The 26,214-nt window shown below is 51.3% G+C and overlaps 1 protein-coding gene across 4 annotated transcripts in view; it reads left to right on the forward strand.

Annotated features, from left to right (window-relative positions):
- The window catches only part of LOC119806551 (phospholysine phosphohistidine inorganic pyrophosphate phosphatase), an 84,087-nt gene that overhangs the window by 21,852 nt on the left and 36,021 nt on the right, over window positions 1–26,214 (forward strand). For all 4 annotated transcript variants that reach the window (XM_038318336.1, XM_038318343.1, XM_038318333.1 and 1 more), the window contains exons 4-6: window positions 4,507–4,570; window positions 5,390–5,482; window positions 11,098–11,189. In XM_038318336.1, coding sequence (XP_038174264.1) covers window positions 4,507–4,570; window positions 5,390–5,482; window positions 11,098–11,189 — 249 coding nt within the window. The remainder of the gene's footprint in view (window positions 1–4,506; window positions 4,571–5,389; window positions 5,483–11,097; window positions 11,190–26,214) is intronic.

Below are 26,214 nucleotides of genomic sequence, written 5' to 3' on the forward strand. Positions count from 1 at the left end.
TTTGACTTGGGCGAAAGGTGGCATGTTTCAAACCCAGAGAAAGGCCTCAACACCTTCCAGAGGGTGGTGGCTTCTCTAGGCAGCCCAGGGGCCCAGGAAGAGCTCCTGTCACGACAGTGAAGGCTGGGGTGGCCTCCCTGAGGGTGCAGGGAGGCAGGATGTCCCCCTTCTTGGAATGGAGTGATTTACATTTGGCATCTGTGTGGACTGAGAGAGGGAATTGCCTTTGTAATTTCTCCTGTCATGCCGCCATCAGAAAATTAAGCTGTTTACTCTACAGACTATGGAGGTTAATGGCTCTTCAGGGAGAGGTCAAGTGGTCATTTTGCAGGGAGGCTGCACCGAGGAATCGGAAACGGCAGGAGAAAGAAGCATAAAATCAGATCTGACTGCTCCCTGTGCCCCGATCTCCCAGTGCCACAGTGGCCCCTCAGTGACTGGAGGTCCCTGGGCCCTTCCAGGCCCACAGCAGGCCACACTGTGCCCTAAAGGAAGGAAAACTATATCCGGTCGCTAGTGAAGGGGTGTAAAGCCGATGCCGATTTTGCTGCTCATCTTAAAGGGAGCGGTGTTTACAGCCAGCAGCCAGGTGGAGTTTTGTTTTCCTGAATGAATAAGAAATACAGAAAGATTGTGGGCTCTCTAAACATCAGCTCAGATTCAGTTTAAAAAAGAAACTAGACCAGGCAGTGGTGGTGGCCCAGGCCTTTAATCCCAGCACTCAGGAGGCAGAGGCAGGTGGATCTCTGTGAGTTCCAGGCCAGCCTGGGCTTCAGAGTGAGTTCTAGGACAGCTAGAGCTGTTACACAGAGAAACCCTGTCTTGAAAACCAAAATCAAAACAAAAAGTAAGAAAGAAAATTGGGAGGCGGTGACTGGGGATGTAGCTTAGTTGTAGAGTGTTTTCCTAGCATGCACGAAGCACTGGGTTCCATTCCCCGCATCATATATGAGGTAGTGGGGCACATCTGTAACTCCAGCACTTGGGGGGGGGGTGGAGGCAGAAGGACCTCTGAGAGTTGGGGGCCAACCTGGTCTACAAAGAGTTCCAGGCCAGCCAGGGTAGATAGAGGGACCCTGTCTCAAAAACAAGCCTCTGCTGAGAGGTAGCGGGGAGGGTGGGATTAAAAGTTTTTATTTTAGCTGGGCAGTGGTAGCACACACCTTTAATATCAGCACTCTGGAGGAGGCAGAGGCAGGCAGATCTCTGAGTCTGAGGCCAGCCTGGTCTACAGAACGAATTTCAGAATAGCCAGGGCTACATAGAAAAATCCTGTCTCAAAAAAAATAAAAAATAAGAAAAAAGGTTTTTATTTGGGATTTCTGAAAATCCATTTTCTTTGGCTCAGAAGGTTGTGCTTTGGGTGTATATTTTAAGTCACCCAGTGAATTGAAACACCCTGAAGTTACTTTAGAATAAACTTCTAGATCCGAGGCAGAGCTGTGTTCCAGAGACTCTGTAGGGGTGAGATTTCCAAATGATGGCTTGTTCCTGTCCATCCAGTCTCCTGTGTCCTCCGGCTGGCCCTGGGGCAGCCTGGAAATCCCCAGAATCCTCCGCTGCAGACAGCTGCCCCTGTTAATGTTTTGTTTTGGAAGTTTCTGTTTGCTTCTTGCTGAGTGTCTTCTGTTCCGAGTTAGGTTTGTCCTGGCTCTGTCCTCTGCCCAAGCCCTTTCTACTCACCCTTTGCTTTGGAAGGACCCTGATAATCCTCTCCTGGGGTTTTTCTCTGGCTACCCATTGGAACAAGGCTGGGAGCCTCTGGGAGCTTCTGAGGACCCTTGCCCGCGGAGGATGGCCTAACTGGGTGTGGAGGTGGGCCACTGTGGACCCCATCAGGTGCTCTGGGGATCCCAGATGCTCCCTGGTCTCCACACTCCTTCCCCTCGCTCAGGACATAGCTGTAATCGTCTCTTCCGAGGGATGCCTCTGTCCCCCATTCATGCAGCGCGCTGTGTTTGCGCTTACAGTTTCCCTGTGGGTCTGTTTATGTCTCCTCTACACTTGGAGTCCAGGGGTGCCTGCCAGGTCCCAGTGTGTCCCTGAGTCCTGCACAGAGTCCTGGGCTGAGTAGGGCAAGCCACCTGTCTGTCACTCAGACAGCACAGCACAGCACCTCTGTATCTCCCTCTGCTGGCCAAATTCTGTTTATCATTTTCCAGTTCTTTGGGAACTCTGGACTAAGGAAATAGTCATTATAATTTATTGTAAAAATAGAAAAAAAATGAAGAAAACACTTTTAAGTAAGTGTATGTGTGTCTTGCCTGTGTCTGTCTGTCTGAGTGTAGGTATGCTCATGGTAGGGTGTACATGTGGAGGTCACAGGTGTGTATGTGGTGTGTGTGTGTCTGTCTGTCTGTGAGTGTAGGCATGCTCATGGTAGGGTGTACATGTGGAGGTCACAGGTGTGTATGTGGTGTGTGTGTGTCTGTCTGTCTGTGAGTGTAGGCATGCTCATGGTAGGGTGTGCCTGTGGAGGTCACAGGTGTGTGTGTGTGTCTGTCTGTCTGTCTGTCTGTCTGTCTGTCTGTGAGTGTAGGCATGCTCATGGTAGGGTGTGCCTGTGGAGGTCACAGGTGTGTATGTGGTATGTGTGTGTTTGTCTGTCTGTGAGTGTAGGCATGCTCATGGTAGGGTGTACATGTGGAGGTCACAGGTGTGTATGTGGTGTGTGTGTGTCTCTGTCTGTGAGTGTAGGCATGCTCATGGTAGGGTGTGCCTGTGGAGGTCACAGGTGTGTATGTGGTGTGTGTGTGTGTTTGTCTGTCTGTGAGTGTAGGCATGCTCATGGTAGGGTGTACATGTGGAGGTCACAGGTGTGTATGTGGTGTGTGTGTCTGTCTGTCTGTGAGTGTAGGCATGCTCATGGTAGGGTGTGCCTGTGGAGGTCACAGGAAAACCTCAGCTGTTGCTCTTCATCTTCCACCTTGTTTGATACAGGGTCTCTGTCCTTTGCCCGGCTAGCTTCTGGGACTTCCTCTGTCTCCGCATCCCATCTGACCCAGGAGTGCTGGGGTCACGAACACACAGTGTCACACCTAGGTTCTGTGGTTTCTGGGGCTCTGCAGGTCCCCCTGCTTACACTGCAAGTTTTCCACTCACTGAGCCGCCTCACCAACTTTGGAGATGGCGGAATGGTTAAAACTGTCAGCACGCAAGCAAGAGGGCTGGAGTTGGACTCCTCAGAGCCCACATCAGTGCCAGGTTCTCCTGGCGTTTTCTCACAAGCACACAGAATTCTCCTCACATAACTCCATTCTCAGACCGTGTTCCACCACATACACAGGAAGAAAAGAAAAAGATTAAGTAAGGTAGGATCTGCTGTGTATCCCAGACTGGCCTAGAATTGACAATTCCCCTGCCTCAGCCTCCTGAGGACTGGATTACAGGACTAGCACCAGCAGGCCTGGGACCTGTATTCATTTTTCCATTGAGCTCCTGTCTCAGGTCCTGTGTCTCAGCGCCAGTGAACTGGAGATTTTTCCAGTCTGCCATTGAGTGGTGGTTGTGTTCTGGACATATATGAGGAACTTTAAGTGTTCTATTTTGTCCAAGCTTCACAACATATGGATGTTCGTTTCTTTTGACCATTTTAGAGGTGAGGAAGCTGAGGTCTAAAGGCTTACATAGCCCAAAGTCCCTGTTAGAAAGCTGAGAGGGGTCTGAATGTTGAAGCCAGTCTGCGTCTCTTTCCCCTCATCCTCTGCACACATGCTTAGTTAACGTCCCCTGCTGGAAGAGAAAGGAAGGAGGGAAGGGAAAAACTGACAGGGATGGTCAGACCTAATAATTCTAAACTCAGATCCCCGTGCCATTCCTCTGGGTGTCAGCGAACCTCATCCCTAGAACATGATGTGTAAGCCACCTTCTTGCTTCCTTATGGTCACATGTCTCTGCTCAGAGAGCCCCAGGTATGGACGGATGACTTTGCAGTCAGGACTCCTTGTACCTTGAGGCCTTGGTCTGATGTGGGATGGGCCGTGGGCACCTGGAAGAGCAGTGGGACTGTCTTAAGGAGAACTGCTCAGAGAGCCTGTGTTGTCTCTGCAGTTGGACAGACATGCTTCTTGTCTCGTGGAAGCAGCTGGTGCCCCAAGAATCCTGGCACCTTGCCTGACCCCAGCTAACAGGGGATGTGGCAGGCCGCTGTGGAACTAATGGAGTTCTCTCCTCAGGCAGCAGTTAAGGGTTAATTATTAGCAATTAGGGAGTCAGCACATGCTCCGGGGGCCTGCCATCCCTTCCTGGAACACGGGTCACTTGTCTTCCTCTGTGTTAGTAACTGGATCCATCTGCCTGTCCCCCTTGGGTTCCTGGTTAATCATTGCGGTAGGGTCCCCACAAGGCCAGTGGCAGGGGGCTACTGGCTGAATGACCCATGATGTCCTAGTGCTGCTAGCCCTGTGGTTCTGCCATGTGGCCTCCATCAGTCACTCTGAGCATGGTGTCAGTACTGACCTGCACCTGTGGCTCTCTGCTTATCTCTTCCCTTCTGCTTTCTTGCAGACGCTACTACAAGGAGACCTCTGGCCTCATGCTGGATGTTGGAGGCTACATGAAGGCACTCGAGGTACCCGCCATGGTTCTGCCCCATGCCCTCTTCAGGCTTTCTGGAGAAGAGGGAGTGCTTTACATACAAGAAGCCTTTCATGTGTAGGGTTTCTAGCTGCACACTCCGTCTCCTCTGGAGCTGGCTCTCCCATTGCCTGGGTCATCACAGTCAGTCACATGTGTGTCATTCTCTCTTCCCAACCCCGGCCAACCTCCTGGTAATCTCTCCCAGCATGCTTTTTACCACTCTTCTCTGACTCCTGGCTGCCTCCTTCCTGGCCCTGTTAACACCTCACGCTTCATGTGTCCCCTCTGGCCTCATTCCTGAGCTGACCCTCCAGGTTACAGAATCATCTGCGGCCAGACCTCTGGAGTTCACTTTGACTGTGGCCAATCAGTTACCCCTGCCTAGACTCCTACTGACCACTCCCCTGCTCTCACCTGTGTCCAGGTGGGGAAAGTGGGCAGGTGGGTGGATTGAATCCTGTCCCCTTCAGGAGGGCCTAGGATCTACTTGGAGGTGGGCATCAGGGAGAGGCAAGAGAATGGAATTGTAGCTGAACAGGAAGGTGAGGGCCCTGGTCTCCTGTCCCTTGGGAGCCTTGTGGCTTTGCCAGGTGTGGTATGCCACTTTGCTGTGGGCAGCCTTAGAGTGTGTGGCAGAACTGGAGGTAGGACACCTATTGTGGACTTGTGACAGTGTTGTCCATGAGATGTCTTTGAGGCCTGTAGCATCCTGCTTTGTGGAGGGCCTTCACCATCATGAGACGGTCTTTCCCATGCTTGGTCACATTCCCATTCGTGATCTCAAACCCATGCTATGCCTTTTCTTTGCCAGTATGCCTGTGGTATCGAGGCTGAAGTGGTGGGGAAACCTTCCCCTGAGTTCTTCAAGTCTGCTCTACAAGCCATCGGGGTGGAAGCTCACCAGGTACGAGTGGCAGAATTTCCTTTTTTAAACTTTTTAAATGACATTTACTTGTTTCTTTGGGGTGTGGGATCGTGTGAGTTCATTCTCTCCCTCCAGCAAGTGGGTGCTAGGACTCGAACTCAGATCGTCAGGCTCAGCAGCAAGCCCCATTACCCACTGAGCCATATTTCTGTCCCGGGACTCTTCTAACTGAGGAATGAGAGAGTTACTTGCCGTGTGTCCCAACAACTAGATCACACATGGTCCCTTCTTGTAATGTTTACCCCCCTTAAAAAAAAATGTTTTCCTTTCTTGTATTTGTGTGAGTGTGTACATGAACATGCATGAACATGTATGTAATTTGCACATGTGCATGTGCCACAGTGTGCATGTGGAGGGCAGAGGACAGCCTTGGGTGTTAGTCCTTATCTTGTCCTCTGTCTGAGACAGGGTCTCCCTTACCTGCCACTGCATATGCCGAGCTAGCGAACCAGTGAGTTTCCAGGGACTCCCATCTCTGCACAGGATCACTGGGATTACAGATGTCTGCTGATGTGCCCAGGTGCACATGGATGCTGGGAATCAGAACTTGGGGCCTCATATCTGCATAGCAAGCACTTTTCCAACTAAACCATCTCTCCAGCCCCACTCTCGTGTTTTAAAGCAAATCTCAGGTCTATTGTATGCTTTCATGTTAAAAAATAGGAATATTTTTTAAAATGGGGCATTTTAACAGTAGAACCCCAGGAGATGACCCAAGAGCACACAGAAAGATGGTGAGTTTCTTGGCCCATTAGGACTACAAACCCAACCATCTAATATGGCCGCTAGTGGAGAGAAGTAGCCGAATAGTGCAGGTGTTAATATGGAAAAGCTGGAGCCCTGTGTTTCAGGACTGTGAAGGAACAGAACTCTTGGGAGGGAAACTTCGGTGGCTCTTCAGGGTTAAATGAGTCCGCTGTCTGTTCCAGTGATGGCGCGCCGAGGTGTAGACACAGATGAAAGGAACTGACATCCAAATAACAACCACCATGCAGGGTCTGAGGGTAGCTCAGTGGCCAAGCACCTGCCTAGCAAGAGCAAAGCCCTGGCTTTGAGTCCCAGCACCACAGAAACAAGAAGTCCCCTAAAACCATTTATAGATAGATGTTCGTGGAAGCTGCATTTGCAGCAACTAAAAGGATGAACAGAACTCATATGTCTGCCAGTCCCCAGTGGATGGGTCAGCACCATGTGCCCCGCTCCTACAGTGAAACAGTAAGTCATAAAGAGGAGGAATGAGCCAGGAACAGGGTCTGCCAGGGACAGGACAAAAGCATGCCTGGAATCCGTAGAGAGGGCTAGAGCAGGCAAGCCCGCAGAGGCAGAGAGAGTGGACTAGTGGTTACCAGAGGTTAAGGTGGGCACGGCAGGAATGTCAGTTCATAAGGACGTGGTCTCCTGTGGGTGATAGAAATGTTCTAGAGCTCAGGCTGGCGTGATAGCTTAGTGGGTAAAGTCACCTACAAGCCAGACCTGGTGACTAGGCCTCACGGGGTGGGGAGAGACTGACTCCCGGAACCTGCCTTCTGCCCTCCATATGTGTGCTGTGCTGCACACCTGCGCTTCGTGCCTGGCACGTGGCAGGCTAATGCAATCTGAGTTTAAACACAGTACCTGTGTATCTCCCCAACTGTCAGTCTCTCCTGGCTCTAGCCTGCCGTTGAAAGGCTTGCTGTGGTTATTTAAATCTCGGGATATGTAGACATTATAAGACAGAGTTTTACATAACTACATGCACACACAAGTTATAATCCCCAACTCTGTATTTGTGTGTGTGTGTATGTGTGCGCGCGCCTGTGCATATGTGTGTGTGTGTGTGTGTGTGTGTGTAATGAAAGTGCCCTGTGATGAAGGGCTGCAGGCTGCTCAGGTGCCAGGCTGTGGCCTGCCTTGACTGTCCTGAACTGCTCTAATCAATAAAGTCGTCACTGCCGTTCTCTTGGCAATGGCTCTGCAGAGGTGCTTTGAGCCCGAGCTCCTGCGGTGGCAGCCCCTAATCTAATTTCCAGCACAGGGCTAGGCTTACCCTAAATGATTGGAAATGCAACCCCCTTAGAGGTAATCAGGTCCTTTCTAGGGTCTAGAAATCAGGACAACAGCACGTCTCAAACACACATTTAAAAAAAAAATCAGCAACCCTTAGCTTTTGCCATGTTGGTGTTTGTCCTTGTAAATATAGTAGCCGTGGTGGAGATGGCTGAGCGAGTGTCACCTCTGAGTTTCTGAGGTGCCTGGAGGCTGAAGGTGTGAATGTCTTGAGGACTCTTCATGCGGGGTGTGTGCCTGCCTGCCTCACTGTGTCCTTCCCTGTGATGGAGGCATAGTCTGCCCAGCAGAGCCCAGGGAGAGCTGACAGCTCACAAAAGATCAACTTTCCTGGGAAGCCCCTGGGCCCTGAAAGCCCGTCTTCAAAGCATGTCGCCTGTTAGGATCTGTTCTGAGCACCCAGGATGTTGAAGGAGAGACCTGCAGTCAGGCAGTGTTGAAGGAACAGAGGATCTCCTTTTTGAGCCCAGACTGGCTCTACCTCACTGTATAAGACCATGATGACCTTAAACTTCTGATACTCCTTCTCTGTCTCCCAGATTCTAGGATCCACCCCTGCTTTGTGTACTTCTGGGGGAAGCAGAGTGCAGGCTTCCATATGCCCCAGAGCCTGCTATACAAATCCAAACCCCGGAACTGCCTTGGAGGGTGACAGCACCCGCAGCTCTCTGCATCCCTGGGCTCTCTTGGAATGCGGTCATTCAGTTTTTAATGTCGGTCTCCTCTCTAGCACATCACCATCACCGTCCGAAAGGAGTAAAAGCCAGGCCTGACAGGTGGAATTTTATTTCCCTCGATGGTGCACCTCTTGACCTCCATCTTCTTGCCAATGATTTTTTAAATCCTAAATGATTTGGCAATAATTGCTCCTCTCGGTGTGATTATTGCCCTTCACTGATGGTAAATCTGGAAATTCCCCAGGGTTCCGGGAACGTTTGGTATGCAGAGCCCACAAGCTGGCCCAGACAGGCTCCACTGCACATCCCGCTGGCTGCCTGTGTCTAGCCCCAACTCCCTGCCACCCGCCTCTCCACTTCCTGGGGTTCTGCCCTGTGCTGGCATCATGTCGTCGTTCCAAGCATCCATCCCACAGACGCTCTTCCGTGCGTGATAACACTGACTCCAAGGGAGTAATTTTTTTTTTCAGAAACCATCTTCATGGACCACATCAAAAATGCCAGTCCAAGAGGGCCCTGAGAAGGCAATTCCCTCTGTCTGTTGTATGTGTGCATGCACACACGTAAGAGATTGTTTTGAGGCAGGATTTCATGTATCCAGGCTGGCCTTGAACTCACTATGTAGCTGAGGATGACCTTGAACTTCTGACCTTTCTGCCTTTACCTCCTAAATCCCGGGATTACAGGCACACACCACCCCACTTAGTGTATACAGTGCTGGAGCTTGAACCCGCAGCCTTGTGTATACTAATCAAGAACTCTACTGACTGAGCTATCGCCCTAGCCCATGTGTACACAGTTTTACTATCCCCAGAGGCACGGAAGGTGTCAAGCATGGCATGCGATAGTTAGGGTGTGCATTTCATTTCTAGGAAGTCCAGTCCCACAAAAGTCCCAACGCCTTTGGCAGCAGTGGATGAACCTGAGCTGGAACCTTTGCGTTTTTCAAAGGCTGAGTCAACAGTTTTAGAATGGCTCCTTTATAGAGGGGGTCAGCAAGCCACGTCTGCCCATCTGTACCCGAGGCGACTCTGTACAAGTTGTTGGAGAGTCCTGATGCTTCGGAGTCTCGGGTCATTGCGTCACTGTACCCCATGCTCTCCCACTACAGCGAATGCTACCCCCTGGGTCTTCCCAGGTGGCCCGGATGGTTTCCACACTGCTCTATGAAAGTTGGTAGAAAACAAAACAAAAAACCTCAACTCGAGCTCTTAGCGGTGCCCTCCCCCCACCTGCTTGCCCCAACACTGTCTCCTAGAAAACGCTTCCGTGTTTTGCTGTAGCCGGGCACTATTACGTGCTCAGGATTTCTTTAAGCTGACTTTTTAAAAAGTTTAGTGAGTTTTAAAAGGAACTTTTAAAGTGGAAGACCAGCATGTCTTGGCTTTCCGTAATATCCTAAGAGTAAGCACCATATGATTATTGGGGACACTGATGGAGATCAGTTGTCACCAGTATCTGTAACATATCTGTGAGACACAGGAAGGAGGGGGAAGAGAGATCGGAGAAGTCCAGGGAGGGATTTCGAGTGCGCACTGGTCCCTGGCGCCCTGTGCCTCGCAGTGGTCCCTCTCTTTGCTCTGCAGTCCTGCTCTGCTTCCTTCCCGTGTATTCCTCTGCTGTTTCTCCTCCCGTCACCCCGCGATCTAGTCCTCTCCTCCACGTGGTGGCCTTTCTCATGTCAGGACCTATAATCACACATGTATAGAAATGTGTGCTCCCCCCCCCACATGTATAATTTCAGCTTCAGATTCTGCTTATGAGAGGAAACACACCGTATTTGCCTTTTAAAGTTTGGCTCGTCTTGCTTATTGTAATGATTTCCAGTTGCATCTATTACAGGTGCCTCCCCACTGACACCATCATGCTGAAGACCAAGCCACCAGCACACAGGCCTTTGGGGAACAGCCTCAAACCGTGTCTACACCGCAGTCCACAGTGGCTGTCTTTTTGCTGTCCTTCCATGGCCTTTGCTGTGCTTATACGGAGGCAGCTGTGGGGTCTCTTCCTCCTCCAAGGAGAACCAAGAAGCACAGTCACACTGGCTCAGGGCTCCACCCTTGACCCCCTGGAATCTAAACTGCCTCCATAGAAGTGATCTCTAGGTACCCACGCTGGGGCTCAGGCCATGATGACTTTGCAGGATACAGCTCAGCCCATGATATCTTCCCCACACACATAACTGTGCCAACACTGAAGGCATGAGGCTGGGCTAGTCACAGAGCCACCTCACGTGCTTGCTAGGCCTCAGAAGACACACCCTTCCTTGTTTGATGTCCGTGCCTTGAGGACTGTTGGTTCTGAGAGCTTGCCTGTTTGGGGGGTGGTTTCAGGTGGTAGCACTTAGTTCCACAGACTGCTTCTGAAACCCTATCCAGTAGGCAAATATTTCTTGTGTGTGTGGGGGGGGGGGGTGTTAGATTTTGGTTTTTACACATCGTCATTTGACATTTGAAAGTAAAACCTTCTGACCTGGGGACGATAAAGACTTGCCAGACTTTGATGTAGTTTTCCCAGCACAATCACCTGGTCACAGACGAGTATTTAGCATCAGGGGAAATGCAGTCCACTCAGTCTGCACAGAGGCAGGTGCCCCTTGAGGCGCCATATCACTCTGACGGCTGCTGATTGATTTCACATTGAATAAATAAACTGGTCATGGCCCAGGGGAACAGCGGGAGATACATTCAAGGTGGGTTGACTTTAAATCAATACAGTGACCATATTATCTTGTTTAATTTGGATGATGGTGGCTTTAAACATCAAATCAAGCAGTTTATTATGTCAAGAAAAGAAAAAAAAGAAAGATATGAAGAACCCAGGAATAAAACTTTCCTGACGTAACTTCTGAGACTATTTCACTACTGACAGGCCGTCATGATCGGCGATGACATCGTGGGTGACGTCGGCGGGGCCCAGAAGTGTGGAATGAGAGCATTGCAGGTGCGGACCGGGAAATTCAGGTCAGTGCCCATGGCCACTTCATCTTCCTGCTCTTCTCTGGCCCTTCCCAGAATGCCAGCCTTCTTGACTTGGGGCTTTTCTTTCCAAACAAACAAACAGTATGTGGACACTCATGGCCTTGTCTGTAGCTGGCCCCTAAGGACCAGTGCGGCTGACCTTCGTAGTAGAAATCGCTGTCTTTCATTGCGTGGTGGTGGTGGTGGTGGTGAGGCAGCTCTCGGAACAGAGCCTGAGCTTCAAGGCCGACATGGATCTGTGTGGAGTGAGGATAAGCTTGCGAAGCTCTGCCTGTCCTAGTGCTGCCGTCAGGGAATCAGGGCGGGTTGTCCATGCTGCTTTGGGCAGTGTGCTCAAAACCTTTGCAGCCACTGAGGTTACAACTGGCCTCCTGCCGTCGGCCACTTTCCTTCTCCTTCCGTTCCGCCTTCCCCAGCCTGCGAGAGTCACAACACCTTGAGACCACAGACAGCTGTCAGGGTTACTCTGGGTCTGAAGTTCATGAACAATTGCTAGGAATTGGGCGGTTGGATCTGCTCTGTGGTAACTGGGCTGTGACTTGGCTTAGCCATTGAGAGTGTCTTAGGCATCGACCGTGTCTTGCTTATTTATTTATTGCTTAGTAATTTTTTATTATAATTAGAATACAGTTACATAATCTCTCCCCTTCCCTCTCTCCAACCCCCTGTTTTATATTTTGAGACAGGCTTGCATATAGCCCAGGCTAGTCTTGAACTTGCTATGTGGCCAAAATTGATCTGGAACTTCTGAGTCCTCCTCCCCGCCTCCCAAGTGTTGGGATTATAGGAGTGTATCTCCATTCCTAATTTATGCTGTACTTGGCATCGAACCCAGGGCTCTATGCATTCTAAGTAAGCATTCTACCAACTGAGCCATATCACCAGACCCTGTCTTGCCTATTTGCAGTGGATTCCATTTTGGTCAAGCCATTCAAACAAAGCACTGTTTGGTCGACGCTAGAGAGAGTTGGTGAAAACATGGTTGTCTGGTTTTGAAAGATGGTAGGTCAGTCACACACATTGGAATGATTGTCTTAGGCAGGGCTAGAACCCATCGATGGCCTGACTGTCTCTCTGAGATCCATCCTGAGTGAGAACCCTGAGGGAGGTGTGAGCTGAAGCCATCTGTAAGCTGGGTGTGAGGGAGGGAGTCTCAGCACTCCTGGGGTCCCGGGTCAGGAAGCCACTTCCCGACTCTCCCAGGGTGGAAGTGCCTTTGAAGCCCCAGCATACCTGAAATACAGACTTTCTTTCTTCCCCAACCTCTCTGAGGAGGGTCTCTTGGCTCCGTTGTTTATGTCTGGCCTGACAGAACCCTGCTTGGAAGCTACAAAAGCATTCTTCCCAAGTGACTAACCTTCTCCTTCCTGGTCTGTTCACACTGATGTAAAACATAGTACCACATTGCTGAAGACAGGAAATAGAGTCCCTCACAATTCTGGAGGCTGGGAGTCCAAGATCATGGTGCCTGTAGGCAGTGTTCTATTCCAGGATGACTCCGGATGTATCTTCCTGCATCCCCAGAGGAGGAGGGATACTGAATCCTAACATGCACAAAAGGAAGCAGAGAACCCACTCCCTCAAGCCCCTTTTAAGGGGTGTCATCCCCGTGACCACACACCTCCCAAAGGCCCATCTGCCATCACTGTTGTACCAGGAATTAAGTTTCCAACACTAGAATTTGAGGGGACACATTCAGGCCATAGCAGACTTTAAGATCTGTGATTCCTCCTTGCTCCTCACTTGGCAGCGGGACTCAGCCCCCTCCTGCGGCTGCGCTCTGTTTATGGTGGAGCCCAGCTGGCACATATTCAGTGTGTGTTGTAACTTAGTGGCCAAATACATGAGTAAGTAGCACCTTCGTATTTGAAAGCCCAGAGGTAGGGCTGCTCTAGTTCGTTAAGGAAAACATCTTAGTTGAGGAAAATGTGTCCTTAGTTGGGGGCCTATGTGACCAGTCTAATCCCATGTACTCAGAATGCACTGTGTCTTTGCTCGTGGCTGGAACAAACCTCTAGGCTGCTGAGTCTCTGAGGAAGATCCCACACACAGAAGGGAGGTCCACACACAAGTAGGACTGGGAGGTGCACCCGCTCCAGTCTCCCAGGTAGAGGCCCTTTGCCGGGTCCAGTCATCTGCGTGCTGTTCAGAGGGAAGTGTAAGTAGGGTGTGTGGGAGGGGGGACTCAGTGGTAGAGTATAGATGCAAGTTTCTGTCCTGCCTGGTCCCACAGCTGTTCAGTCTTAAAGAAACACAGAGGCTTATATTAATTATAAACTGTTTAGCCTGTTAGCTCCAGCTTATTATTAACTAACTCTTTCAACTTAAATTAAGCCATAATTCTTGTCTGTGTTTAGCCATGTGGCTTGGAACCTTTTCTCAGTGAGGTGTTCTCATCTTGCTTCCTCTGCCTCTGACTGGTGAGTGCCTTCCTTCTTCCCAGAATTCACTTAGTCTGGTCGCCCCACCTATACTTCCTGCCTGACTACTGGCCAAGCAGTGTTTTATTAAACTAATACGAGTGACAAATCTTTACAGCGTACAAGAGCATTGTCCCACAGTGGAGTGCTTATCCAACATATGTGAGGCCCCAGACCCAATCAGTTCCCAGCCCCATAAAACTCCAAACCACCCAAAGGGAAGTGATAGCCACCTGATGGAGCTTGCACTTGGAGAGAGAATTCCATCCAGAGAGAGACCGTCTTTTCAGTACACATGAGCACACAGCCGTTTTTGATTTTCCTTTATTGCAAAAATGGGATTATACTGTGCAAGGCACTTTTTTCCTGACTGTTTCATGGCATCTTTCTGTAACTCTAAAGTTTCACCAGTGCCTGGCACATGCCAGGTCCTCTGTTGGTGGCCAGGGGTGGTAACCATGCAGCTGTGGGTTTCCAGGAACTGATCCCTTGCCCCAGTTCCACAGGACAGGACCTGTTTGTAAAGAGGCAGATCATCCTTTGCTGGTCTGGAGGATGGCAAAAGTAAGAATCTTAAACAAGGGAGCAACTGGGTCACTGTAATTGGCTATTTTTGTTTGTTTGTTTTTTACTGTTTACTTTTTGGAGGCCCAACATCCAGCTTCCAAATAAATATACGGAGAGACTTATTATTACTTATAAATGTCTGGCCTTAGTTTGACTTGTTTCTAGCCAGATTTTCTTAATTTAAGTAATTCCATCTACCTTTTGCATCTGGGCTTTTGTCTTTATCCTCTGCACCTTTTTTACTTCTTCCTCTGTGGCTTGCTGTGTAGCTGGGTCACTTAGACAAAGTAACACAGCTTCACAGCATTAAAAAAAAATGCAACATAAAAGAATGCAGCACATCTTTGCATCATTAAAACAAACGTTCCACAGCATAAACAAATGTAACACATCTTCAGGTAATATCCCACAACATGTCACCCACAGTGAGGCTACTCCAGCACAAGAGGCTCAGTTTGTGCCATTGTACATGAGTGTTGAAAAGATGAGGGGCCTGTAGGTTATAGTTATAGAAACACTGCCAGATAGGAGAGCCTCAAGGGGCTTGAAAAGTGACTTGTCCCCATGGGAACATGTGAGGAACACTGTTTTCAGAGACCACATAGGGATAGCAAGCCCAGCATAGATCTTCTATGGAGAAGACAGTCTGAAACATTGGCACTTCATTACTCTACTGTTAGTGACTGTCATAGTAAGGGTTTCTGTTGCTGTGAAGAGACACCGTGAGCACAGCAACTTTTATAAAGGAAAACATTTCATTGGTGCTGGCTTACAGTTTCAGAGGGTTAGTTCATTATCTTCATGGCAGGGAACACAGCAACATGTAAACAGGCATGGTGCTGGAGGAACTGAGAGTTCTGCATCTTGATCCGCAGGCCACAGGAAGTAAACTATGACACTGGGTGTAGCTTGAGCATAGGAGACCTCAAAGCCTACCCCATAGAGACACACTTCCTCCAATAAGGCCACACCTACTCTAGTAGTGCCACTCCCTATGAGCTTATGGGAGCCAATTACATTCAAACTACCATAATGGCCTACTAGGAAATTAACCTTAGTCCTAACCCTGACTGCTAACCCTATCTCTAACCCTAACATTTTGTATGTGGCACTTAACTATTAGTGGACTCCTAGCGAATCTTAGTCTAACCCTAACCCCAAGCTTTTATGACAGGAGGTGTGTGTTTGTTCCCGTACTGTGCCTTTCTCCAGATGACTCTTAAGTCACAGATGCATGCTCGGTGACCTGACTGTGCACTGGTGGCCAAAGGGGTCCTGTTTTCCTTATCCCTAAGGGATGGAATGGCTATTGTGAATAGCTATGGTGGCTGCTGTGAATCCTGCCACGTCTCTGGCATCTGGCACACTGCCCCTGCAATGTATGCTCTCAGCGTGTGCCAGCGGGCAGCCTCTGAATTCAGACAGGCTCGGGTCCCTTCCTATCTCTCATCTCATCCCTTCCATACATATCAGGTCCCTGGATCAGCTCTATCAATGAGTGGGATTTATAGAAAGGCCTGGCGTTGGGAGCCTCTGACCCGGAGCAGGTCCTGAATTGTGTCATCTGACCTCATCCCTACACCAGGGAAGTATCGTCATTGTGCCTGTGGATGATGCATGCAGGTCTGGTTTCCAGGCAGTGCTGTCTTAAGATAGCCTTTAGTTCCTGCTGTGTTCACATGGGTGCTGAAAAGCCCTCACAGAGTCCTCGAGGAACCTGCAGGAAGGTATATCGGAGCCATCTCAGAATAGACTCAGCTGCCTGGAGCAGGGTGAGGTCCCTTACTTAGGGTCAGCCCCAGAGGCTGGTGATTGTCTCAGCAGGAAGGCCAGAGGACCAGTGCCCGAAGCCTGAGTAAAAGGCCCAAGGCATCTGCATTAGGCTGACACTGGTCTGGCTTCTATGTCAGACTCCTTTTCCCAAGGCATCCACATGAGGCTGACCCTTGTCTAGCCTCTGCACCAGAGTTTCTCTATACTCTGGTCCCTAGGACAGTGCCAGAGGCTGCTCTATTTCCTGCCGATAAAAAAGGAAATGGAGTAGAGTCTCAGAGGGATCATGGAGCCTCCATATCATTGTGCCACCTCTCACCTGCGGATGCAGACACTGAGGCCCAAAGAGAGCAGGGATGTTGGTGCTGGGCTGTCCTGCCACCCAAGCCACCAACTCCACCTACTCTGTGACCATCACCTTTAGGTCCTAGATCGTCATTGCGAAAGCAGTGGCTGGTGGTCAGGAACACAGAGCGTAGGTGGTGACCATGCTGGGTGGAAAGTGTCACAAGTGACTTCAACTGTGCCCCGTACCCTTAGGGGTCTCCCCTGCTGTGACAATGTAAGCACATGATCTTTCAGGATGCACTCGACTTGTCCAAGGTTTGTGAATTTGGGGGCTTCTCCAAATGGGAAGTATCCCACCAGAGCTAATACCTGCTGGCCCGTGCCCAACCAGGGCAGCCCCTGCCTAAGTGGAAGTCACCGGAAACAGGACTCTGTCTTCCCCAACACGGCCTGGCTGATCCAGTAAGTAGGTGCAATGGTATCCAGTCTATCCCCACACTTTAACTTGTGCCAAGTCCCCTCCCCACCTAGCAAAAACCATCTAGACAAGCACACTGCACCTCAGACAGGGTTACTGTAGGAGGCATGGAGTGGTGGCTGTGGCATCTGAACCTGGCCTGAGACTGGGAAGAATGGGGGGGGGGGCTGTCACATAAACTGTCCTCACAGTATTCCCTGTCCCTGGTGCAGGCTGGAGAGGGGACCTCATTTTACCCTGCCCTAGGCCCAGGTTCCACATGCCAGCTGAAAGGCCCAAGCTTCCTACCACATCCACACAGCTAGTTAAAGGCCTTGACCTTGGCCCTGCCTGACAGGGTACCTCAGGTACTGGGGAGGGTGAAGTTCAGGGAAGACATGACAGCACCAGGTAGGGGGCAGCATCCAAGATGGGACGGCACCAGGTGGTAGGGGAGCAGCATCCAAACTGCATTGACCTTCTCAAATCCGGCCCCCACCTCCCCTAACTGTCCTTTTCTTTCCACCCCTCTTCTCCAGGGTCTCTGCTATACACTCAACCTTCCTTTTCCTCTTTCTCGTGCTACCTTGTGCTCTGGCCACAAGAGGGCGCTTTGTCACCAGGTTCTGGAAAAGCCAACCCTTCCTTAGTTCAGGACTTGAACACACAGAGCGCCAGTGCACACCCACGGGCTCTCACAGGCAGCTCCCCATCACATACTCACATATTCACATCCATGCCCCTGTATCCCCAGCTCACTCCATGCATGCTCACCCCCTTTTGCTCCCCTGCTACTGTGTGTCTTTGTCATATTTGATGTCAGGCTAGCTTGCTGGACTTGGGGCAGGCTGGGGTCTCAAGATCCAAAGAAGATTCTGTGACCCATGCAGGCTTCTTTTTAATTCTTTGGCTGGCACCTTCACAGGAGGCAAATCCTTGGAATGGTGCTCTGGGCTTGGGGTCCCCGCCATTGTTGGAGAGGAGAGAGGCCAGGTCTCTTTGTCAGAAGAGTCCTTGACCACCAAGTCCCCTCCTGCCCCTTCTTCATTCGTTCCTTGAGCCCTTTGTCTATGCTGTGCTCCTCCATCCCTGTTCCCATGTGTCCCCACCTACCTCCTAAGCTTGTCTGGATCCTTTAAGGATCCTTGCCTGGCCTCCTTAATGATGGAATCTCAGTGTCGTTCAACCAGCAGGGGGCTCCAGTTGCTCCCGGTGGGGACTAGAGGGTCAGGGTGACTTTAACATTATCTTTTCCATCTGTACCCCAAACATGCCCAGCTCCAGGAGCTGGAGAGATGGTCCACTGAGTAAAGCATCTTCTTCCTCACAAACATGAGGACCTGAGTCAGAACCCACAGAAGACCAGCCGTGTCAGGGAGCATCTAATCCCAGTGCTCCCATGTGAGATGGGCAGACACAGGAGAATCACGGGACGTTTACAGACCAGCTAGCCTGGTGCCTGTAGCAGCAGACAACCAGAGACCCTGTCTTGACCCCTGCAATTGTCCTCTGACCTCCACACGGGCTGTGATAGGCACACCCACGCTCTCACAGATGAACACGCGTAAGCGCGCACAGACACAAATAAAAATAACAGAATTCCCCCAACCTTCTTATTTCCGCACTATTTTGGAGTTTCCCAAATTGATATCTTTGCATGCTGTTTCACACAGATTCTGTTCATGTCTCTCTAGAGACTCTCAGAACTCTGGAGAGAGCTGTGAAGCCCCATGGTGGCCCGCAGGCTCCTTCATCCCATGCCCCACTCTGGCCCAGCCTCGGCTCTGTCAGGAGCAGTGATTCTGAAGCCTGCAGGCAGTAGTTTCATGTGCTTTTTCCTTGTGACAACACCCAGTTCACACTGTAGGGCCAGCAGATGAGGGTCAGTGCCCCCAGAGTGCCATCCGTCCGGGTGACCAGTGATGCCCGTTACTGATGAGGTTAGCATTGATACCTTCCTTGATGATGGTGATTACCACCGGAGGTAGGCGGTAAAGACAATCCTCTGCTCCGTATGGAGTTTGGAGCCAGCCTGGGTTTGGCTGCTGGTGAGGTTTAGCAAGGCTGTGCCAGCATGTGTGTCTCCAGTGAAGGCTTAGCTGTGAGGATTCAGTGTCCAGGAGAAGGGGCATTTGTGGGTGCTGATTGCATGCGATAGTGTGAGCTCTGAAGATGAGACCCTCAGGTTCACTGGGCACAAGTGATGGAGAAGCCTCCAGTGATGGGGTTTGCAGGGCAAGGGCGCCTGGGAGCTTGGAGCCTTCTGCTACAGAGGAAAGTCCTGGACACCCTCCAGACCTGAGGAGGGATGGGTAGGTAGGGGAGTCCATGGCCAGGGGCTCCCAGTTTTAGAAGTGATGTGTTGATTTCCTTCTACACACGGCCTCAGCAGAATTTTGTTTGTTTTGTTTCTGTTTTTTGCTTTCTTGTGTCTAAATTGTACAGATAGCTATAGCAGGAAGGGGCAGTGCTCATCTGTCAGGAGTACCAGGTAGGAGGCTGGGAGGCTGGGGTATTATCAGCCTGCAGGGTGCTGTGGGGCTCCAGCAGGTCCCCACCCTCACAGTGCCTGACACTCTGGAGAAGGTGCTTGCTGCTGGCGATGGGGCTTGAACTTTGTGTCCCACCACACTGCAGCTCAAGAGGTTCACATTGCAGGACCAAGAGGGGCCAGTTCAGGGTTTCCCAGGCTGTTAATGCCAACCTCAGTTCTGCTGTGGTCTCTCAGAACCTGGGGACCATGGTGAAACTTAGAACGTCTCTCCCCATTGTGTATCGGAAGTGGCTCTTTTGACTCTTCCTTATTCCTTGACACTTCTGGACCAGGGAAGGTAGTTATCCCACCTTAAAAACAGAGTGAGATTGGGGAGCTCTAACCTGACGTCTTAAAGAGGGAGGCTGAGGTTGGGGAGTCTGGATAGGAGGCTGCTCTGATCCCAGCCTTCCTATGCCTCTCTGTCAGCCTCCCCACCTCACAGTGGAACAGGCTCATTCTGGAATGCTTCACGAGGAGACCCGGCTCCCATGGGGTGTGGATGGGCAGTAGGATCTCCGGTGGTGTATGTAAGGCAGGCCTTGGTTGTTGTTTTTCTCTGTGTGGCAGGCAGTTCTGGCAGGCGTTTGGCAGCCCGGGGAGGAAGGGGTTAACCTTCTTGAACCCCACCAGTCAAGAGGAAGCTTAGTGTTTCCACGTGAAATAGTTTAAAATAAACTTCTAGGCTAACTCAGACAGGGCTGCTGCAGCCAGATGGAAGGAAGCACACCAAAGTGCCGGGGCGGGCAAGCGTCCCAGCTGGTGTACCGCTGTGTCTCAGCTCAGGCAGCCTGACTGAAGAAGCCCCTCACAAGCCCAGGGGGCTGTGGACAGGAGGTGGGCAAACCAGGGCTTTAAGTCTGGCCCCTGGAATGTCGTCCTGGCTCTGCTGGAGACCGCCAGGTGGCTCAGCCTCCCTGACTTCCTAATAAAAACAATAGCCATCTCTTTAAAAGAATGTGAGACTTACGGTGTGCCAGGAGACCAGTCCCAGTGCTGCTTCTTGGAACAACCATAGAAAGTAAATCAAGTAAATTATTTAAACTCAGTTGCCTCTGGGTTTAAATAATTCAAATTCAGGAATAGCTCAACCTAGTAGACCCTAGAGTTCGAGTGTTTGTAAAGTTCCCACTTTCTCCGTCTTCCCACTGCTCTCCAGTTGCTGAGAACAGTTCAGGACACATGCGCTGAGGTCCTCGGGGGAGACGCTGGACATCAGACCACTGCCCACCTGACCAGAAGCAGCCTCTGGGATGGAGGCTCCAGGGGTGTCACAAATCAAGGCCCGGAGAGCGGGTGGCAGGCATGCCCAGCCTGAAGCGAGATATGCAGTTGGGAGGTAGTGGAGAGAGCTGGCGCAAGGCCGTAGGTGCCCTCGGTGCCTCCTCCACCTCAGGGTTGGCAGCAGACCCACGCTGTTCCAAAGCTCCGCAGTACCTGGTCATAGCTCTGGCAGGATGCCATCCCTCGCTTGCCCCTCCAGGTTCAGGTATCAGCTAGGAGGACGTGTTCTGGGGGCAGTTGCTGCAGAGGGCAGCTCAGGAGCGACTCTTTCCCAGGCACTGTGCACCCTGGCAGTGTACACAGCCTGGAACTCCAGCCCAGGACAGCCATGTTTTTCATTTGCCCTGGTGGTTCCTGTGGATTTTGCTGCCGCTGCCTGGGGCTGTGTGAGCTGGCTTGCTGTAGTTGAGGAGCTCAGGAAGGTGTTTTCATGTCTTTTGAAACCAGAAGCAAAAGGTATGTATAGTTATTGCAGCTCAAGAAAATGTCTGGGCACAAGTCTGAGGCTCTCGCTGCCCTGCCTGCTCTGGCCCGAGCCTCTCAGTCCCACAGTTTCCCCACCGATCTCCCTCGCCTTGCTTGGGGGTTTCGGAGGGCATATCTGCTTGCCCTCAAAGCTGCTGTCTACCTGTGTCCCGTACATTTGGACCTCATCACACAGGCCCTTCTGGCCCTCCCATCCTGTAGTTCTTACTACAGCTATGATGGGGCCCCTCTGTGACCAGTGACCTTTGCCCCCACTGTGTTACATGCATCCTAGGAACAGGGTCTATCCAGACCACCTTCACTGCTATCCAGTACCCATCGCAGGAGACAGGGCCTCTGCCAAGACATGTTAGAGGGCTGGATGCCCAGACATAAGCCCTTGTCTGAGAGGTAAAAAGGAGGAAGAATACCCCCCAACACACACACACTTCAGCCAGTATTCTGCAACCCAGGGGTCAAGGCCATATGTAGTGTAGACAGGACATACAGGAATCCCTGACTGGGGGCAGGGGGTCTTGTCCTCCCATAGGCTATATGCTTCTAGCTGGCCCAGGGGACCCCAGACCCCATCATCTTCCCCTCAGACGCACTCTATTCCAGGGCTGACATTCCTGTGGGCATGGAACAGGTGCCTGTGTCTGCAGCTGCTCTGAGCCTCTAAGAAGATCTGAAGGCCTACCAAGGCTGAGACTGGAGGAGCCTGGGAGCAAGGAGTCTTTCCTGGGTTTAGTACCTTACTTGAGAAGAGAGATTGGAGGAGCCAGGGCCTCTGCCACAATGATGCCAGGCTGTGTTTTGTTCTCCTTGTCTCATCAGGTGGGAGGTTCTGTGTGGCCTGCCTAGGCCCAAGTCAGTAGTCTATAGAAAAGCCATTTCCTGCCCTCAAGATTCCTTTCCTCCTTCCTGTTTTTACATGTTTAATACAGGCTGCAATTTTTGTCTTTTTAAAATTAAAGTGATTTTTCTATTTCTGCAAGAAACATCTGCCCTTTGGAAAATATGGGAAAACACAGAAGAAATTACTTAGACTCCCATCTCTCTGAGGGAGCCCCAGTTAGCTTTTCGTTCTGCCTGTTTCTTTAAGAAGCAGCAATAACAAAAAGACATGAAATGCAGTTATTTATAAAATGCAGTTTTGTACTTGAAATCATATGAAGAGTATTTAAACCTCACTGTATTTCTGTCCTAGGGCATGAATGGGTCCTGGCAGGTGACCCAACAGTGTGTGTGGGGGGGTGACCGTTGGGGCTGCACCCAGGAAGTTGAAAGCTAGCAGAGTGAAGGGGGTGTAGGGTACTTTGTCTGGTCTGGCCTGAGAGCAGTGAAAGTCAGCGCTAAGTGCATGCCTCTCCCAGCTTTGTATGCCAGAGGAGGCCTTCTGCCTTCATACAGCGAATCCGGATCTCCCCATCTGTGGTTTCTGGGATGGAGTAGAAGCCCTTCACTTCTTGGAAGTCAGGGGTGGGGATTCCGCTTCCCGTTGTGAGCCTGCATCTGAGGACAGCTCTGAGCACATTTGTCATGTGCTTGTCCTGACTGGAGACCCAGCCGGTCCTAGACTTAACCCTCCTTGTGGTGTGGCCTGGGTCTAGCAGCCCCGAGGGCCCAACACCAGAGATGGCTGTCCCTCAGTTACAGCGTTGGTCAGTTTGACAGGGAAGTGCTCCCAACATATATCCAGCTGTTTGTTGGTAGCCCCTGGGCAGGAGGTTTAGGTCAGAAGACAGGCATCAGAAACATCCTGTTCGTTGTGGTCAGGGTTCTTCTCATATTAAAAAAATGCTTATTTTTAATGCATAACATGTAGAAATAGCACCCAGACCCTAGATGCACACAGCTCTGTAAGCTAATGAATATGCTGGTCCTTCCAGCATCTTCTACCCTCCAACCCTCAGATGCACCCTCCTGATAGCAGATAGCAGAGATGGTTTTGCCTGTCCTGGGACTTGCTATAAATGGAAACATATATGCTATTCTTTCCCATGGTCAGACTTTTGAAAGGACTCTGTCAGGCTGGCAATCAGGCTGTGTGACGCCATCCTGCCACCTATGGTGGGGAAGGCCCCCTGTGGAATCCACAAAAGAGGAATGTATGAACAAGGAGCTTCTGGATTGGTTGGCATGGGGGTGGCAGACACAGGACACACCTCCAGCCCCCATGGCCTCTCCCTGAGGAGGGTCCTGAAGGGTAAAGAGGAGAACCTCAGAGGAATGTCAAGAGAAAGGTAAATGAGGAACAGGAGCAAGCCCTGGCCACATCTGCCCTGTCCTTATGCTGAAAGGGGCTCAGGAAGTCTGTATGGCAGGTCGGAGGTCAGAGTGGTGCCCTTTGCCTGTGCCACCCCTTAAGGGCACCCTTTCATCAGCACTGCGTGTTCTGCTCCTGGCTAAGCCAGGGGGACAGTGGCACGTGCTGATTCTGGTGGCTCCAGGAAGCCCCCGCTTCTCCAGATGACCCCCCATCTTCTTCCGGGGTGTGGAGCCATTTCTCTACCTGGACCCTTAGGGACTTTAAAGAGGAAGGGAGATAGTCATGTAGGCTGGCACAGGGGACCAGTTGCTGTGACCCAGCTATGACTTGGCCAGGCCTGCCTCTCAGTGGGTTTTAAGCTCTTCTCCCAGAAGAGGTAGAGTTGGTTTACCAGACTCTGGCATCTACTCTCTCTGGTCACCTCCCCAACCAAGGGTCCGGCATCTTAGGGAACATTTGAAATATCAGGCAGTGTCCCAAGCTCAGGACTCGGTGCCTTACTACGGCAGCTCTAGAGGAGCAGAAATGAGAGCAGAGCTGGTGGTATGGCTCTCAGTTTGGGCTTTGGGACTCTGCAGAGATGGGTACATTATAGAGCACTGTGCTTAGAGCATAGTGCAGCGAGCACTTAGTGCATTGAGCACTGTGCAAGAGACGGCTCTAAGGGGTTGTTGTCGGGTTGTCGGGTTCTCTGTGGACCTGGAGCAGAGCGACCCTGGATGGATCCTGACCGTGGCAGAAACCAGGAAACAGCCACACGGTGCCACTAAGTCAACTCCCAGTTAGGACTGCAGAATTTATTGATTCTGTCCATACACAAGCACCGAGCCCTCCCAACCCACCTGTCTTGGCCCATCTGTGCTACTGTAACAGAGCCAGAGTCGGTAATCAACAGAGAAGAGAATCTTGTCCAAGGCTCTGCCGTGGGTAAGGACTTTCTGTGCTCAATCCTAATGAAGTGAGAGAATAGAACAGCAACCAAGGCAGGGAATGGTGCCCTCCGAAGCCTCTTTATAAATAACTCAAAGTCATTCACCATCAGGGAGCCCTTGGGGCTTTGTTGCCTCTTAAAGGCCCCAGCTCTTGAAACCAGCACAAGGCCATGCCTAGGAAGGAACACATTGAAACCTGGCCCATCTTCAGAGCCCACCTCCTCTGAGGGTCCATTAGGATGACAACATCCATCTTGTCTGGGCTGCTGAATTTCAGCAGGGTTCATGTCATAATTCACAACCTTCCCTGTAGGAGCCTGGCAGCTGTTTATAGCTCACCCCATGTGGTCTTGTTCAGTTCAGCCAAGAATGAGTATAGCGCCCTGTGCAGCATCCTTGCTGTGCTGGTGGAGTCGCTTGTTCCTGTGTCTTACTTCATGGGCCATCCTAGGGTTAAATCGGACAGCCGGCATTATGAATGGGTACCCAGCCTGGAGTCAGGCTGTAGCTGTTCTTCTTGGAATAGCACAGAAGGCAACCTCAGTGGAGTGTACTGGTCCATGTGGGTGTGACACATTTGTGACTAAGCCCGGGGACCCTCAGAGAGTGACAGCTTCAGTTCCTGCTGGCTCCTCTGAGGAAGGCACTCAAGTCCTGGGAGAGCTGCGTCCTTGGGGCAACAAAAGCCAGGTTTGGGTGCTGGGGTCTTAGTTTAGTACCCCTCCCCCCCATTTTGAAGCGTCCTTCTCTCCTGTGGTAGACAAGATGTTTGACTGTGCCAACTTCTGGGAGTGTTACAGACCAAATAGGAACACCCCTGTAACCTGGCTAGGGTTGCCCCAGGTAGATGACTAAGGTTCCTTCCACAGCAGTGATAACTCTTGACTGCCTTCAGCCTGGGTCGAGGTGCAAAGGCCCTGGGCCTCTGAGCAGAATTCAAGGTGTGTGGGGAACGCTGGGGCTTGACTGAGAAGTGACTGCAGAGGTCCAGGTGGCAGGAGCAGGCAAGGGAGGCTGCGCCTGGGGGGTTAAGAGCTAGCTTTGACTTCATGGCCCTCGCGAGTAAGGACAGCCTAGGAGCCCCGACTCTCAAGGAGATAGGGACATACCACAGTCCACTGATTCACAGCCCACCAGTCAGAGATGGCTTTCTCTCCTGATTTGGGGTATCATGAATATCATTAATGCACTTTCAAGTGGGGTGCCATGGAGGGCAGAGGGTTGGGCATCCCGAGCACCGGGCCCTCTGCTCTCTGCCCCTGCCCTGACAGATGGGGATGGAAGGGGGATATAGATGGGAGACAGAAGAGCGCTAGGTTGGGCCAAAGCAGCCAGCCCCACAGAACAGGAAAGGACTGGACTGCCTGTGGCAGGCAGAAAGGCTACATGGCAGCCTCTGGCGTCCAGGGCTACACAGCAGGCAGCCCCAGGGCCTTTGGACACATTGACTGTATCTTAGTGACTAGGCCAGGTGAGAGGGGACTGCATGTTTCTGGAAGCGCAAGTCAGTTGGTCACCTCTGCACCCTGGACTCTTACCTCTGACCCCAGAAGCTAAGGTAGAAAGGGCCTGACAATGTGCTTCCTCTGTGATGTCTCTTCCCTGGAGACTAGCCCAGCTCATGGGGACACAGAGGCCACAGCACTTCTACCCAGGCTGTGTTTCGGAGACTGTGCCCTGTCCCAGCGTGATCCCATACATCTCCGATCCCCTCCATTACGTCCTGTCACTTGAGTTCCACTGTGCACCCCACTGTGCACTCCACCAAGTGTAACTCCAGTGGCCCTATAGAGAGGACAGGCAGCAGTCGGGAACGAGTTTGCCATACAAACACGAGGACTTGAATTCAGTCTCCGGAAACTGTTAAACAAACAAAAAGCCACAACAACAACAAACTGGGCATGGTGGTATATGCTTTGTGAACCAGCGGTGGGGAGACAGAGAGGTGGATCCCTGGGTTTCACGGACTGCCAGTCTTGCCACTGGGGAGTCAGGGGACAAGGGAGACCTCTCAAA

The sequence above is a fragment of the Arvicola amphibius genome, chromosome 1, assembly GCF_903992535.2.
Source record: "Arvicola amphibius chromosome 1, mArvAmp1.2, whole genome shotgun sequence".
NCBI lineage: Eukaryota > Metazoa > Chordata > Mammalia > Rodentia > Cricetidae > Arvicola > Arvicola amphibius.